Genomic DNA, 18087 nt, shown 5'->3' on the forward strand with positions numbered 1-18087 from the left:
TATGACCAGTCAGAGACAATATGACCAGTCAGAGAGAGACAATATGACCAGTCAGAGACAATATGACCAGTCAGAGACAATATGACCAGTCAGAGACAGGACAGAGACAATATGACCAGTCAGAGACAGGACAGATGACCACAATATGACCAGTCAGAGATGACAGAGACAATATGACCAGTCAGAGACAGAGACAATATGACCAGTCAGAGACAGGGCAGAGACAATATGACCAGTCAGAGACAGGGCAGAGACAATATGACCAGTCAGAGACAATATGACCAGTCAGAGACAGGACAGAGACAATATGACCAGTCAGAGACAGGACAGAGACAATATGACCAGTCAGAGACAGGACAGAGACAATATGACCAGTCAGAGACATGACAGAGACAATATGACCAGTCAGAGACAATAGACAGAGACAATATGACCAGGACAGGGCAGAGACAATATGACCAGTCAGAGACAGGACAGAGACAATATGACCAGGCAGAGACAGGGCAGAGACAATATGACCAGTCAGAGACAATATGACCAGTCAGAGACAGGGCAGAGACAATATGACCAGTCAGAGACAGGACAGAGACAATATGACCAGTCAGAGACAATATGACCAGTCAGAGACAATATGACCAGTCAGAGACATGACAGAGACAATATGACCAGTCAGAGACAGGACAGAGACAATATGACCAGTCAGAGACAATATGACCAGACAGAGACAGGACAGAGACAATATGACCAGTCAGAGACAATATGACCAGTCAGAGACAATATGACCAGTCAGAGACATGACAGAGACAATATGACCAGTCAGAGACAATATGACCAGTCAGAGACAGGACAGAGACAATATGACCAGGCAGAGACAATATGACCAGTCAGAGACAGGGCAGAGACAATATGACCAGGCAGAGACAATATGACCAGTCAGAGACAATATGACCAGTCAGAGACAATATGACCAGTCAGAGACAGGACAGAGACAATATGACCAGTCAGAGACAATATGACCAGTCAGAGACAATATGACCAGTCAGAGACAGGACAGAGATAATATGACCAGTCAGAGACAATATGACCAGTCAGAGACAATATGACCAGTCAGAGACATGACAGAGACAATATGACCAGGCAGAGACAATATGACCAGTCAGAGACAGGACAGAGATAATATGACCAGTCAGAGACAATATGACCAGTCAGAGACATGACAGAGACAATATGACCAGTCAGAGACAATATGACCAGTCAGAGACAATATGACCAGTCAGAGACAATATGACCAGTCAGAGACAGGACAGAGACAATATGACCAGGCAGAGACAGGGCAGAGACAATATGACCAGTCAGAGACAATATGACCAGTCAGAGACAATATGACCAGTCAGAGACAGGACAGAGATAATATGACCAGTCAGAGACAATATGACCAGTCAGAGACAATATGACCAGACAGAGACAGGACAGAGACAATATGACCAGTCAGAGACAGGACAGAGACAATATGACCAGTCAGAGACAATATGACCAGTCAGAGACAGGACAGAGACAATATGACCAGTCAGAGACAGGACAGAGACAATATGACCAGTCAGAGACAATATGACCAGTCAGAGACAGGACAGAGACAATATGACCAGTCAGAGACAATATGACCAGTCAGAGACGGGACAGAGACAATATGACCAGTCAGAGACAGGACAGAGACAATATGACCAGGCAGAGACAGGACAGAGACAATATGACCAGGCAGAGACAATATGACCAGGCAGAGACAATATGACCAGGCAGAGACAATATGACCAGTCAGAGACAATATGACCAGTCAGAGACAGGACAGAGATAATATGACCAGTCAGAGACAATATGACCAGTCAGAGACAATATGACCAGACAGAGACAGGACAGAGACAATATGACCAGTCAGAGACAGGACAGAGACAATATGACCAGTCAGAGACAATATGACCAGTCAGAGACAGGACAGAGACAATATGACCAGTCAGAGACAGGACAGAGACAATATGACCAGTCAGAGACAATATGACCAGTCAGAGACAGGACAGAGACAATATGACCAGTCAGAGACAATATGACCAGTCAGAGACGGGACAGAGACAATATGACCAGTCAGAGACAGGACAGAGACAATATGACCAGGCAGAGACAGGACAGAGACAATATGACCAGGCAGAGACAATATGACCAGGCAGAGACAATATGACCAGGCAGAGACAATATGACCAGTCAGAGACAATATGACCAGTCAGAGACAGGACAGAGACAATATGACCAGTCAGAGACAATATGACCAGTCAGAGACAGGACAGAGACAATATGACCAGTCAGAGACAATATGACCAGTCAGAGACAATATGACCAGTCAGAGACAGGACAGAGATAATATGACCAGTCAGAGACAATATGACCAGTCAGAGACAATATGACCAGGCAGAGACAGGACAGAGACAATATGACCAGGCAGAGACAGGACAGAGACAATATGACCAGTCAGAGACAATATGACCAGGCAGAGACAGGGCAGAGACAATATGACCAGTCAGAGACAGGGCAGAGACAATATGACCAGGCAGAGACAATATGACCAGTCAGAGACAATATGACCAGACAGAGACAATATGACCAGACAGAGACAGGGCAGAGACAATATGACCAGTCAGAGACAGGGCAGAGACAATATGACCAGTCAGAGACAGGGCAGAGACAATATGACCAGTCAGAGACAGGACAGAGACAATATGACCAGTCAGAGACAGGGCAGAGACAATATGACCAGGCAGAGACAATATGACCAGTCAGAGACAATATGACCAGACAGAGACAATATGACCAGTCAGAGACAGGGCAGAGACAATATGACCAGTCAGAGACAGGGCAGAGACAATATGACCAGTCAGAGACAGGGCAGAGACAATATGACCAGTCAGAGACAGGGCAGAGACAATATGACCAGTCAGAGACAGGGCAGAGACAATATGACCAGTCAGAGACAGGGCAGAGACAATATGACCAGTCAGAGACAGGGCAGAGACAATATGACCAGTCAGAGACAGGACAGAGACAATATGACCAGTCAGAGACCAGGCAGAGACAATATGACCAGGCAGAGACAATATGACCAGTCAGAGACAGGGCAGAGACAATATGACCAGTCAGAGACAGGGCAGAGACAATATGACCAGTCAGAGACAGGGCAGAGACAATATGACCAGGCAGAGACAGGACAGAGACAATATGACCAGTCAGAGACAGGACAGTCAAGTTGTTTACCACGCTGAAGGTTTCAAAATGATAGGTAGAGGATGAAACGATTAATGAACTAGCGAAGTAGAGTTGAGAAAGTTAAAACAAAACATTGGGATTGTGAATTTAAAAAGATCCCTAACCAAAAAATAAATGTTTTTTTTTCTTTCATGTAGCATCTGTCCTAACCCAAAATCAGAAATAACCTTTCTGTTAGCTGCTCACCTCTGGGGCCCTGCTCACCTCTGGGGCCCTGCGCACCTCTGGGGCCCTGCGCACCTCTGGGGCCCTGCTCACCTCTGGGGCCCTGCTCACCTCTGGGGCCCTGCTCACCTCTGGGGCCCTGCTCACCTCTGGGGCCCTGCGCACCTCTGGGGCCCTGCGCACCTCTGGGGCCCTGCTCACCTCTGGGGCCCTGCGCACCTCTGGGGCCCTGCGCACCTCTGGGGCCCTGCTCACCTCTGGGGCCCTGCTCACCTCTGGGGCCCTGCTCACCTCTGGGGCCCTGCTCACCTCTGGGGCCCTGCGCACCTCTGGGGCCCTGCGCACCTCTGGGGCCCTGCTCACCTCTGGGGCCCTGCTCACCTCTGGGGCCCTGCTCACCTCTGGGGCCCTGCGCACCTCTGGGGCCCTGCGCACCTCTGGGGCCCTGCTCACCTCTGGGGCCCTGCTCACCTCTGGGGCCCTGCTCACCTCTGGGGCCCTGCGCACCTCTGGGGCCCTGCGCACCTCTGGGGCCCTGCTCACCTCTGGGGCCCTGCATTGTCCTGCTTCTGCTCCATGTGCTCTCTGCCTGTTTTTCCGGTCTTATATCAGATGAACTTGGTTGTTATTATTTGATGAGGTTCTCCTGACACCATGTTGTGATGGTAAGAGACGACTGTACAGAGACCTGCTCAGCAGAGCAGGAGGCAGCAAACCGGGACAGAGTCCTGATGGTAAGAGACGACTGTACAGAGACCTGCTCAGCAGAGCAGGAGGCAGCAAACCGGGACAGAGTCCTGATGGTAAGAGACATTCTGACCCCTTTTTTTTAACATCAATTTTCCTTTTTTAATTTTTTTAAAATTTTATTTAAATTTGTTACAAATCTTGGTTTTAAAAATGCTAACGAAACATTTCCACGTCCAAAAGCTAAAAGTTCAAGACAAAACCACGAGGAGAGTTGTCAGAGCACGTCAACAACGGTCTCTTTTATATCACGTTAAAACACGATACACACCCTTCGCCCCCAAAACCCCCCTTTTTTTTTTTTTTACAATGACATCAGTGGCTGATATTCAAATTGTATGAAAATTAAATCAAAATAACGTTCCTTAGTATGAAGTCTGTCTGCGTTCTACACACCGGTAGAACACAGTCCAACCCGCTGGCAATCTACTGCTCATTTTCATTGGACAGACACCACGGAGGGAGTACAGTACGTTAATTAGGTTCAGCTCGGAGTTAGACAGTCAAACTGCCCCCGTTAAACCCGAAGATCAATTTCATGTTATAATCCACGTCCTCGTGGCAGCAGTGGTTCTTTACGAGTTTTACGTTTTGTATTTCAGAAACCCCTTTTTTCGACACTTTCAAAATGACCATTTTCCATCTGTTACAGTCAGATATGACCACTGACTTTAAGTCCACTGCCTAAAACATGGACACTACCGTTTAGAGAGCAGCTGGTACACGACACACTGAAATATGAACGAAGGAGCGTTTCGTTCTCACAGCAGAACTGTTCTCACGTGGTCACAGGACAAAAGAGAAGGAGCGTTTCGTTCTCACAGCAGAACTGTTCCTCACGTGGTCACAGGACAAAGAGGGAAGGAGTGTTTGTGGAATTCCCTGAAACAACGGGAGACGCAGGAGGACGCGGGAGAGAGATTCTTGATCGGTAAATTGGCGGTTCCAATAATCAATAATGACCCGCTGGCTGATATGAGCGGACGACAGAGGGGAAGAGGGCCTCATTTCAGGATCATTCATAATTCAGCCTATTAAAAAATGGTTTGATTTTTAGAAACAAGTCCATTAGAAATAGGAAGCTTTCTACTGTTAACATTTCTGATGATGATGATGACGATGAAGAAAGGCCTTGTCTAAAACACCCGGGGACACTTGTGGAATATCTTCTACAGCTAAATACACTGCCAACAGGCTCAAGGACTCCCTATACAACTAACCTTTCAAATCTCCCACTACAGGCAACAACAAGACCGTCTAACATGGCCAAACGGAACGAACAGCGTTTACTGAACACACATAAAAGGACACCTAAAGAGACCAACTCAGAGACCATATCCCTCCTCTGGTACTATACATATCCCTCCTCTGGTACTATACATATCCCTCCTCTGGTACTATACATATCCCTCCTCTGGTACTATACATATCCTGACAGTCACTGACTGCACGGCATTACATCACGTTCTGTAAACATCAGATCAAGATACTAAAATATCCTCCGATTTTAGAACCATTAAATTAAAAAAATTAAAAACATCAATCCGCTACCAATTTGTGAAAACTGCATCTCTGCTCACAACATTGTGTTAGAAAAGAAATGAGTTGTTATTAGAGAGAGGATTCCTGACAGAACAGGAACAGAACAGTAACATGTTTTAGAGAAATCTGAAAACAGTTATTAGATAGAGGATTCCTGACAGAACGGTAACAGAACGGTAACAGAACGGTAACAGAACAGGAACAGAACGGTAACAGAACGGTAACAGAACGGTAACAGAACGGTAACAGAACGGTAACAGAACAGGAACAGAACGGTAACAGAACGGTAACAGAACAGGAACAGAACGGTAACAGAACAGGAACAGAACGGTAACAGAACGGTAACATGTTTTAGAGAAATGTGCATAATAATAATACTGTCAGTTAAAGATCCAGGTAGACCAACTCATCCATCCTGAACTGAAGGACTGAAGAGGATAGAGAACAGCAGAACGGTACAGGAGAGGTTCAATCCATCCTGAGGTGTCTGGATTGCTTGGCAGAGCAGATGCCCGTTACAGAGTAGCGTCTGTCTGTCTGGTGGATAACTGGAGGGTTCCGGGGCTGGGGTCAGTTGTTGCCGAGGCTACCTGGCCTGGAGGGTCAGGACAGGGCTCAGGGTCAGGTAGGGGTCATGGTGCCGTGTCTACCTGGCCTGGAGGGTCAGGTAGGGGTCAGTTGTTGCCGAGGCTACCTGGCCTGGAGGGTCAGAACTCAGGGTGAAGGGTCAGGTAGGGGTCATGGTGCCGTGTATACCTGGCCTGGAGGGTCGGGACAGGGCTCAGGGTCAGGTAGGGGTCATGGTGCCGTGTCTACCTGGCCTGGAGGGTCAGGACAGGGCTCAGGGTCAGGTAGGGGTCATGGTGCCGTGTCTACCTGGCCTGGAGGGTCAGGACAGGGCTCAGGGTCAGGTAGGGGTCATGGTGCCGTGTCTACCTGGCGGTGGTAGGCTGTACGTGTCCAGGGTAAGAGCGGCGTGTGCTGGTAGCCTGTCTCTGGCGGGCCAGGAAGGACTGTCCTGAGCCCGTACTGGCCAGACGGTCCTCTGCTGCCTTCTTCTGTAGAGCCATGCCCTGAGGGAGGGGGGGACACACACGGTGGCTTCATTAAGACAGATATTCATTAAAGGAATTGATGGTTAAATCCCCTGCGTCTGTTGTGGGACATTTCTTCAAATGTTTCACTCACAATCGCTGAAGACAGCACCACCACTACTATAAATAACACCCTGAAGACAGCACCACTACTACTATAAATAACACACTGAAGACAGCACCACTACCACCCTGAAGACAGCACCAAATATAAACACCCTGAAACCAGACAGCACCACTACTACTATAAATAACACCCTGAAACCAGACAGCACCACCACTACTATAAATAACACCCTGAAACCAGACAGCACCACCACTACTATAAATAACACCCTGAAACCAGACAGCACCACTACTACTATAAATAACACCCTGAAACCAGACAGCACCACCACTACTATAAATAACACCCTGAAACCAGACAGCACCACCACTACTATAAATAACACCCTGAAACCAGACAGCACCACCACTACTATAAATAACACACTGAAGACAGCACCACCACTACTATAAATAACACCCTGAAGACAGCACCACCACTACTATAAATAACACCCTGAAACCAGACAGCACCACTACTACTATAAATAACACACTGAAGACAGCACCACCACTACTATAAATAACACCCAGACAGCACCACCACTACTATAAATAACACCCTGAAACCAGACAGCACCACCACTACTATAAATAACACCCTGAAGACAGCACCACCACTACTATAAATAACACCCTGAAACCAGACAGCACCACTACTACTATAAATAACACACTGAAGACAGCACCACCACTACTATAAATAACACCCTGAAGACAGCACCACCACTACTATAAATAACACCCTGAAACCAGACAGCACCACCACTACTATAAATAACACCCTGAAGACAGCACCACCACTACTATAAATAACACCCTGAAACCAGACAGCACCACCACTACTATAAATAACACCCTGAAACCAGACAGCACCACCACTACTATAAATAACACCCTGAAGACAGACAGCACCACCACTACTATAAATAACACACTGAAACCAGACAGCACCACTACTATAAATAACACACTGAAACCAGACAGCACCACTACTATAAATAACACCCTGAAGACAGACAGCACCACTACTATAAATAACACACTGAAACCAGACAGCACCACTACTATAAATAACACCCTGAAGACAGCACCACCACTACTATAAATAACACACTGAAGACAGCACCACCACTACTATAAATAACACACTGAAACCAGACAGCACCACTACTACTATAAATAACACACTGAAGACAGCACCACCACTACTATAAATAACACACTGAAACCAGACAGCACCACCACTACTATAAATAACACCCTGAAGACAGCACCACCACTACTATAAATAACACACTGAAACCAGACAGCACCACCACTACTATAAATAACACCCTGAAGACAGCACCACCACTACTATAAATAACACCCTGAAACCAGACAGCACCACCACTACTATAAATAACACCCTGAAGACAGACAGCACCACCACTACTATAAATAACACACTGAAACCAGACAGCACCACCACTACTATAAATAACACCCTGAAACCAGACAGCACCACCACTACTATAAATAACACCCTGAAGACAGACAGCACCACCACTACTATAAATAACACACTGAAACCAGACAGCACCACCACTACTATAAATAACACACTGAAACCAGACAGCACCACTACTATAAATAACACCCTGAAGACAGCACCACCACTACTATAAATAACACCCTGAAACCAGACAGCACCACCACTACTATAAATAACACCCTGAAGACAGCACCACCACTACTACTATAAATAACACACTGAAGACAGCACCACCACTACTATAAATAACACCCTGAAACCAGACAGCACCACCACTACTATAAATAACACCCTGAAACCAGACAGCACCACTACTATAAATAACACCCTGAAGACAGCACCACCACTACTATAAATAACACCCTGAAACCAGACAGCACCACCACTACTATAAATAACACCCTGAAGACAGCACCACCACTACTATAAATAACACCCTGAAGACAGCACCACCACTACTATAAATAACACCCTGAAGACAGCACCACCACTACTATAAATAACACACTGAAGACAGCACCACCACTACTATAAATAACACCCTGAAGACAGACAGCACCACCACTACTATAAATAACACCCTGAAGACAGACAGCACCACCACTACTATAAATAACACCCTGAAGACAGACAGCACCACCACTACTATAAATAACACCCTGAAGACAGACAGCACCACCACTACTATAAATAACACACTGAAGACAGCACCACCACTACTATAAATAACACCCTGAAGACAGACAGCACCACCACTACTATAAATAACACCCTGAAGACAGCACCACCACTACTATAAATAACACCCTGAAGACAGCACCACCACTACTATAAATAACACCCTGAAGACAGCACCACCACTACTATAAATAACACCCTGAAGACAGCACCACCACTACTATAAATAACACCCTGAAGACAGCACCACCACTACTATAAATAACACCCTGAAGACAGCACCACCACTACTATAAATAACACCCTGAAGACAGCACCACCACTACTATAAATAACACCCTGAAGACAGACAGCACCACCACTACTATAAATAACACCCTGAAGACAGCACCACCACTACTATAAATAACACCCTGAAGACAGCACCACCACTACTATAAATAACACACTGAAACCAGACAGCACCACCACTACTATAAATAACACCCTGAAACCAGACAGCACCACCACTACTATAAATAACACCCTGAAACCAGACAGCACCACTACTACTATAAATAACACCCTGAAACCAGACAGCACCACCACTACTATAAATAACACCCTGAAGACAGCACCACCACTACTATAAATAACACACTGAAGACAGACAGCACCACCACTACTATAAATAACACACTGAAGACAGCACCACCACTACTATAAATAACACCCTGAAGACAGCACCACCACCACTACTATAAATAACACCCTGAAGACAGACAGCACCACTACTATAAATAACACACTGAAGACAGACAGCACCACCACTACTATAAATAACACCCTGAAGACAGCACCACCACTACTATAAATAACACCCTGAAGACAGCACCACCACTACTATAAATAACACCCTGAAGACAGCACCACCACCACTACTATAAATAACACCCTGAAGACAGACAGCACCACCACTACTACTATAAATAACACCCTGAAGACAGACAGCACCACTACTATAAATAACACCCTGAAACCAGACAGCACCACCACTACTATAAATAACACCCTGAAGACAGCACCACCACTACTATAAATAACACCCTGAAACCAGACAGCACCACCACTACTATAAATAACACCCTGAAACCAGACAGCACCACCACTACTATAAATAACACCCTGAAACCAGACAGCACCACTACTACTATAAATAACACACTGAAGACAGCACCACCACTACTATAAATAACACCCTGAAACCAGACAGCACCACCACTACTATAAATAACACCCTGAAGACAGCACCACCACTACTATAAATAACACCCTGAAGACAGCACCACCACTACTATAAATAACACCCTGAAACCAGACAGCACCACTACTACTATAAATAACACCCTGAAGACAGCACCACTACTATAAATAACACCTGAAGACAGCACCACTACTACTATAAATAACACCCTGAAACCAGACAGCACCACCACTACTATAAATAACACACTGAAGACAGCACCACCACTACTATAAATAACACACTGAAGACAGCACCACTACTACTATAAATAACACCCTGAAGACAGCACCACCACTACTATAAATAACACCCTGAAACCAGACAGCACCACCACTACTATAAATAACACCCTGAAGACAGCACCACCACTACTATAAATAACACCCTGAAACCAGACAGCACCACCACTACTATAAATAACACACTGAAGACAGCACCACCACTACTATAAATAACACACTGAAACCAGACAGCACCACTACTACTATAAATAACACCCTGAAGACAGCACCACCACTACTATAAATAACACCCTGAAGACAGCACCACCACTACTATAAATAACACCCTGAAGACAGCACCACCACTACTATAAATAACACCCTGAAGACAGCACCACCACTACTATAAATAACACCCTGAAGACAGCACCACCACTACTATAAATAACACCCTGAAGACAGCACCACCACTACTATAAATAACACCCTGAAGACAGCACCACCACTACTATAAATAACACCCTGAAGACAGACAGCACCACCACTACTATAAATAACACCCTGAAGACAGCACCACCACTACTATAAATAACACCCTGAAGACAGCACCACCACTACTATAAATAACACACTGAAACCAGACAGCACCACCACTACTATAAATAACACCCTGAAACCAGACAGCACCACCACTACTATAAATAACACCCTGAAACCAGACAGCACCACTACTACTATAAATAACACCCTGAAACCAGACAGCACCACCACTACTATAAATAACACCCTGAAGACAGCACCACCACTACTATAAATAACACACTGAAGACAGACAGCACCACCACTACTATAAATAACACACTGAAGACAGCACCACCACTACTATAAATAACACCCTGAAGACAGCACCACCACCACTACTATAAATAACACCCTGAAGACAGACAGCACCACTACTATAAATAACACACTGAAGACAGACAGCACCACCACTACTATAAATAACACCCTGAAGACAGCACCACCACTACTATAAATAACACCCTGAAGACAGCACCACCACTACTATAAATAACACCCTGAAGACAGCACCACCACCACTACTATAAATAACACCCTGAAGACAGACAGCACCACCACTACTACTATAAATAACACCCTGAAGACAGACAGCACCACTACTATAAATAACACCCTGAAACCAGACAGCACCACCACTACTATAAATAACACCCTGAAGACAGCACCACCACTACTATAAATAACACCCTGAAACCAGACAGCACCACCACTACTATAAATAACACCCTGAAACCAGACAGCACCACCACTACTATAAATAACACCCTGAAACCAGACAGCACCACTACTACTATAAATAACACACTGAAGACAGCACCACCACTACTATAAATAACACCCTGAAACCAGACAGCACCACCACTACTATAAATAACACCCTGAGAGACAGCACCACCACTACTATAAATAACACCCTGAAGACAGCACCACCACTACTATAAATAACACCCTGAAACCAGACAGCACCACTACTACTATAAATAACACCCTGAAGACAGCACCACTACTATAAATAACACCCTGAAGACAGCACCACTACTACTATAAATAACACCCTGAAACCAGACAGCACCACCACTACTATAAATAACACACTGAAGACAGCACCACCACTACTATAAATAACACACTGAAGACAGCACCACTACTACTATAAATAACACCCTGAAGACAGCACCACCACTACTATAAATAACACCCTGAAACCAGACAGCACCACCACTACTATAAATAACACCCTGAAGACAGCACCACCACTACTATAAATAACACCCTGAAACCAGACAGCACCACCACTACTATAAATAACACACTGAAGACAGCACCACCACTACTATAAATAACACACTGAAACCAGACAGCACCACTACTACTATAAATAACACCCTGAAGACAGCACCACCACTACTATAAATAACACCCTGAAGACAGCACCACCACTACTATAAATAACACACTGAAGACAGCACCACCACTACTATAAATAACACCCTGAAGACAGCACCACCACTACTATAAATAACACCCTGAAACCAGACAGCACCACCACTACTATAAATAACACCCTGAAACCAGACAGCACCACCACTACTATAAATAACACCCTGAAACCAGACAGCACCACCACTACTATAAATAACACACTGAAACCAGACAGCACCACCACTACTATAAATAACACCCTGAAACCAGACAGCACCACTACTACTATAAATAACACCCTGAAGACAGCACCACCACTACTATAAATAACACCCTGAAACCAGACAGCACCACCACTACTATAAATAACACCCTGAAGACAGCACCACCACTACTATAAATAACACCCTGAAGACAGCACCACTACTACTATAAATAACACCCTGAAGACAGCACCACCACTACTATAAATAACACCCTGAAGACAGCACCACCACTACTATAAATAACACCCTGAAACCAGACAGCACCACTACTATAAATAACACACTGAAGACAGCACCACCACTACTATAAATAACACCCTGAAACCAGACAGCACCACCACTACTATAAATAACACCCTGAAACCAGACAGCACCACTACTACTATAAATAACACACTGAAGACAGCACCACTACTCCTATAAATAACACACTGAAGACAGCACCACCACTACTATAAATAACACCCTGAAGACAGCACCACCACTACTATAAATAACACACTGAAGACAGACAGCACCACCACTACTATAAATAACACACTGAAGACAGCACCACCACTACTATAAATAACACCCTGAAGACAGCACCACCACCACTACTATAAATAACACCCTGAAGACAGACAGCACCACTACTATAAATAACACACTGAAGACAGACAGCACCACCACTACTATAAATAACACCCTGAAGACAGCACCACCACTACTATAAATAACACCCTGAAGACAGCACCACCACTACTATAAATAACACCCTGAAGACAGCACCACCACCACTACTATAAATAACACCCTGAAGACAGACAGCACCACCACTACTACTATAAATAACACCCTGAAGACAGACAGCACCACTACTATAAATAACACCCTGAAACCAGACAGCACCACCACTACTATAAATAACACCTGAAGACAGCACCACCACTACTATAAATAACACCCTGAAACCAGACAGCACCACCACTACTATAAATAACACCCTGAAACCAGACAGCACCACCACTACTATAAATAACACCCTGAAACCAGACAGCACCACTACTACTATAAATAACACACTGAAGACAGCACCACCACTACTATAAATAACACCCTGAAACCAGACAGCACCACCACTACTATAAATAACACCCTGAAGACAGCACCACCACTACTATAAATAACACCCTGAAGACAGCACCACCACTACTATAAATAACACCCTGAAACCAGACAGCACCACTACTACTATAAATAACACCCTGAAGACAGCACCACTACTATAAATAACACCCTGAAGACAGCACCACTACTACTATAAATAACACCCTGAAACCAGACAGCACCACCACTACTATAAATAACACACTGAAGACAGCACCACCACTACTATAAATAACACACTGAAGACAGCACCACTACTACTATAAATAACACCCTGAAGACAGCACCACCACTACTATAAATAACACCCTGAAACCAGACAGCACCACCACTACTATAAATAACACCCTGAAGACAGCACCACCACTACTATAAATAACACCCTGAAACCAGACAGCACCACTACTACTATAAATAACACCCTGAAACCAGACAGCACCACCACTACTATAAATAACACACTGAAGACAGCACCACCACTACTATAAATAACACACTGAAACCAGACAGCACCACTACTACTATAAATAACACCCTGAAGACAGCACCACCACTACTATAAATAACACCCTGAAGACAGCACCACCACTACTATAAATAACACACTGAAGACAGCACCACCACTACTATAAATAACACCCTGAAGACAGCACCACCACTACTATAAATAACACCCTGAAACCAGACAGCACCACCACTACTATAAATAACACACTGAAACCAGACAGCACCACCACTACTATAAATAACACACTGAAACCAGACAGCACCACCACTACTATAAATAACACCCTGAAACCAGACAGCACCACTACTACTATAAATAACACCCTGAAGACAGCACCACCACTACTATAAATAACACCCTGAAACCAGACAGCACCACCACTACTATAAATAACACCCTGAAGACAGCACCACCACTACTATAAATAACACCCTGAAGACAGCACCACTACTACTATAAATAACACCCTGAAGACAGCACCACCACTACTATAAATAACACCCTGAAGACAGCACCACCACTACTATAAATAACACCCTGAAACCAGACAGCACCACTACTATAAATAACACACTGAAGACAGCACCACCACTACTATAAATAACACCCTGAAACCAGACAGCACCACCACTACTATAAATAACACCCTGAAGACAGCACCACCACTACTATAAATAACACCCTGAAGACAGCACCACTACTACTATAAATAACACCCTGAAGACAGCACCACCACTACTATAAATAACACCCTGAAGACAGCACCACCACTACTATAAATAACACCCTGAAACCAGACAGCACCACTACTACTATAAATAACACACTGAAGACAGCACCACTACTCCTCCTCAACCAAATACACACTTATGCCAGACAGCACCACCACTCCTTGTTTTTGATCTCGATGGAGGTTTCATTATAAGTGACATAGGAAATCCTACAACGCCCTCTAGTGTTTGAAATGACTAATATAACGTATTATAAACTGGGTGGTTTGAGCCCTGAATGCTGATTGGATGACAGCCGGGGTATATCAGACTATATACCACGGGTATGAACAAAACATTTATTTTTACTGCTCTAATTACATTGATAACTAGTTTATAATATAATATGGGGGGGTTGTGATATATGACCAATATATCATGGCTAAGGGCGTTGCATTGTGCCTTAAGAACAGCCCTTAGCCGTGATATATTGGCCATATACCACACCCCCTCGGGCTTTATTGGTTAAATATTGTGCTGGTTCAATATAACACTGACCATGTTGTACCAGGCAGATACTATGAGTTTCTCCTCCTGGTCTCTCTGAGCCTTGGTCTTGTCGTAGTCTTTCTGTAGAGGGAGATCAACAGAGGAACAGTAGGTTAGTAAACGGCTCTGACTGAGAAGGTAAATGTAATAAAGTGGTGGTGTTAAGATCTCTCTCTCGTTCTCGTCCTGTCCTTAACCCTTAACCCAACACCTATGTGAAGTATCCTGCAGCTTGTTCTTCAGGGTCTGGACCTAAACCCAGTTCAACCCCTACACCAGCCACTTGGTACCTCCAGAGAGTGCAGCATCCTCTCCTTCTCCTGCAGCTGGTTCTTCAGGGTCTGGACCTAACCCGTACCCCTAAACCCAGTTCAACCCCTACACCATCCCCTTGGTACCTCCAGAGAGTGCAGCATCCTCTCCTTCTCCTGCAGCTGGTTCTTCAAGGCCTGGACCTCTGGTGCCGAGCCCTGGTTCTGTTTAGGGTCCAGGGTCCGGATAACACTCTTGGCTTTCTCCAGGTACTTCTTATATCTGTCCTCCATCTGCTTCATGTCTTCATCCTTCTTCTTCAGTGCCTCCTCTAGCTCCTCCACTTTCTGGGCTGGAAGGAGAATCAACAATGGACACGATAGTAAAGACTTTACAACTAAAGTCACTATGGATAAAAGCATCCGTGCTAAAGTCTAATTTGTGTAATATTCTAAAATGTTACACAACTACAACGATAATAGATGTTTTAAACTTACAGCTAGATGTGTACTTGGGTTCCAAGTCATCAATGTACGCACACTTCTTCTGCAGTTCGCTGTTCACTTCCCGTAACTTCTCCCTTTTTTAGAGAACACAACATCAGCAACAGACAAGTCAGGGGTCATCGCTTAAAAAAATTAAAAAAATAAAACATCCTTAATTGATCAAATAGTTAAAATGACCTACTTACATGTGTACATCGTTCTTCTTCTTCAGAATAATTGACTAAAAAAAGTTTTAAAAAAAATACAAAATGTTTGGTTATGATTTCATCAAGACGAGATACTTCCTTGGTTGTCCACCAGAGGGCGCTGTAAAAGCACCAATGATGTCACATTACATTAGGCCTATTCGGTTATACATGTCAGCACACCGAGACATAGTACAATACTGTAACCCTGGGAATTATGTCACGATACACATATTTGATGTTGGTATATTGACTTTCTGTTTTTTGTTCCCCCATAAATTAAATGAAAAGGTGAACTGGAAATTAGACTTCCAGGTTCTAAATGAATGATTTAGAGGATAAGAGTCATATCTCATGTGGTATGAAACAGGTGTAGCTAGGAGCTAAGAGTCATATCTCATGTGGTATGAAACAGGTGTAGCTAGGAGCTAAGAGTCATATCTCATGTGGTATGAAACAGGTGTAGCTAGGAGCTAAGAGTCATATCTCATGTGGTATGAAACAGGTGTAGCTAGGAGCTAAGAGTCATATCTCATGTGGTATGAAACAGGTGTAGCTAGGAGCTAAGAGTCATATCTCATGTGGTATGAAACAGGTGTAGCTAGGAGCTAAGAGTCATATCTCATGTGGTATGAAACAGGTGTAGCTAGGAGCTAAGAGTCATATCTCATGTGGTATGAAACAGGTGTAGCTAGGAGCTAAGAGTCATATCTCATGTGGTATGAAACAGGTGTAGCTAGGAGCTAAGAGTCATATCTCATGTGGTATGAAACAGGTGTAGCTAGGAGCTAAGAGTCATATCTCATGTGGTATGAAATAAGACCTGTAGCTAGGAAACAAAGCCTCTATAGGAGACTAGTAGCACCCTGATTTAAAAATCACCAGCATGAATACTGAACAAAAATATAAAACGCACAAAATGCAATGATTTTACTGAGTTACAGTTCATAGAAGGAAATCTGTCAATTTTAATAATATATTTTATAATAATTTTAATTAATTAGGCACTAATCTATGGGTTTCACTTGACTTCACTTCACCACTGGGCAGTGGTGCAGCCCTGGGAGGGCAGAGGCCCAGCCACTGGGGAGTCAGGCCCAGCCAATCAGAATTTGTTTCCCCCCACATAAAAATAGCTTTTATTACAGACAAATATTTGTCAATTTTCATCAGCTGTCTGGGTGGCTGGTCTCAGACGATCGTGCAGGTGACGATGCTGGATGTGGAGGTCCTGGGTTGGCGTGGTTACACGTGGTTGTGAGGTCGGCTAGACGT

General features: G+C 44.4%; 2 protein-coding genes across 2 annotated transcripts in view; both read right to left on the reverse strand.

The window, feature by feature from the left end:
- Nucleotides 1–448: 448 nt before the first annotated feature.
- On the reverse strand, nucleotides 449–4288 carry LOC135568111 (serine/arginine repetitive matrix protein 1-like). The gene is made up of 2 exons (XM_065015101.1): nucleotides 4126–4288; nucleotides 449–4076 (listed from the first exon to the last, which is right to left on the reverse strand). The coding sequence occupies exons 1-2, from the start codon at nucleotides 4286–4288 to the stop codon at nucleotides 3484–3486; spliced, it is 756 nt and encodes a 251-aa protein (XP_064871173.1). The 3' UTR covers nucleotides 449–3483.
- An 811-nt stretch (nucleotides 4289–5099) lies between these two features.
- LOC135568110 (protein Hook homolog 3-like) overlaps nucleotides 5100–18087 on the reverse strand; it is a 63550-nt gene continuing 50562 nt past the window's right edge. The window contains exons 5-9 of the mRNA XM_065015099.1: nucleotides 16813–16847; nucleotides 16619–16701; nucleotides 16268–16473; nucleotides 15879–15950; nucleotides 5100–6836 (exon numbers count right to left, since the gene is read on the reverse strand). Of these exons, the coding sequence (XP_064871171.1) occupies nucleotides 6696–6836; nucleotides 15879–15950; nucleotides 16268–16473; nucleotides 16619–16701; nucleotides 16813–16847 (537 nt within the window). The 3' untranslated portion in view covers nucleotides 5100–6695. The remainder of the gene's footprint in view (nucleotides 6837–15878; nucleotides 15951–16267; nucleotides 16474–16618; nucleotides 16702–16812; nucleotides 16848–18087) is intronic.

Source organism: Oncorhynchus nerka, unplaced genomic scaffold, assembly GCF_034236695.1.
Source record: "Oncorhynchus nerka isolate Pitt River unplaced genomic scaffold, Oner_Uvic_2.0 unplaced_scaffold_1695, whole genome shotgun sequence".
Taxonomy (NCBI): Eukaryota; Metazoa; Chordata; class Actinopteri; order Salmoniformes; family Salmonidae; genus Oncorhynchus; species Oncorhynchus nerka.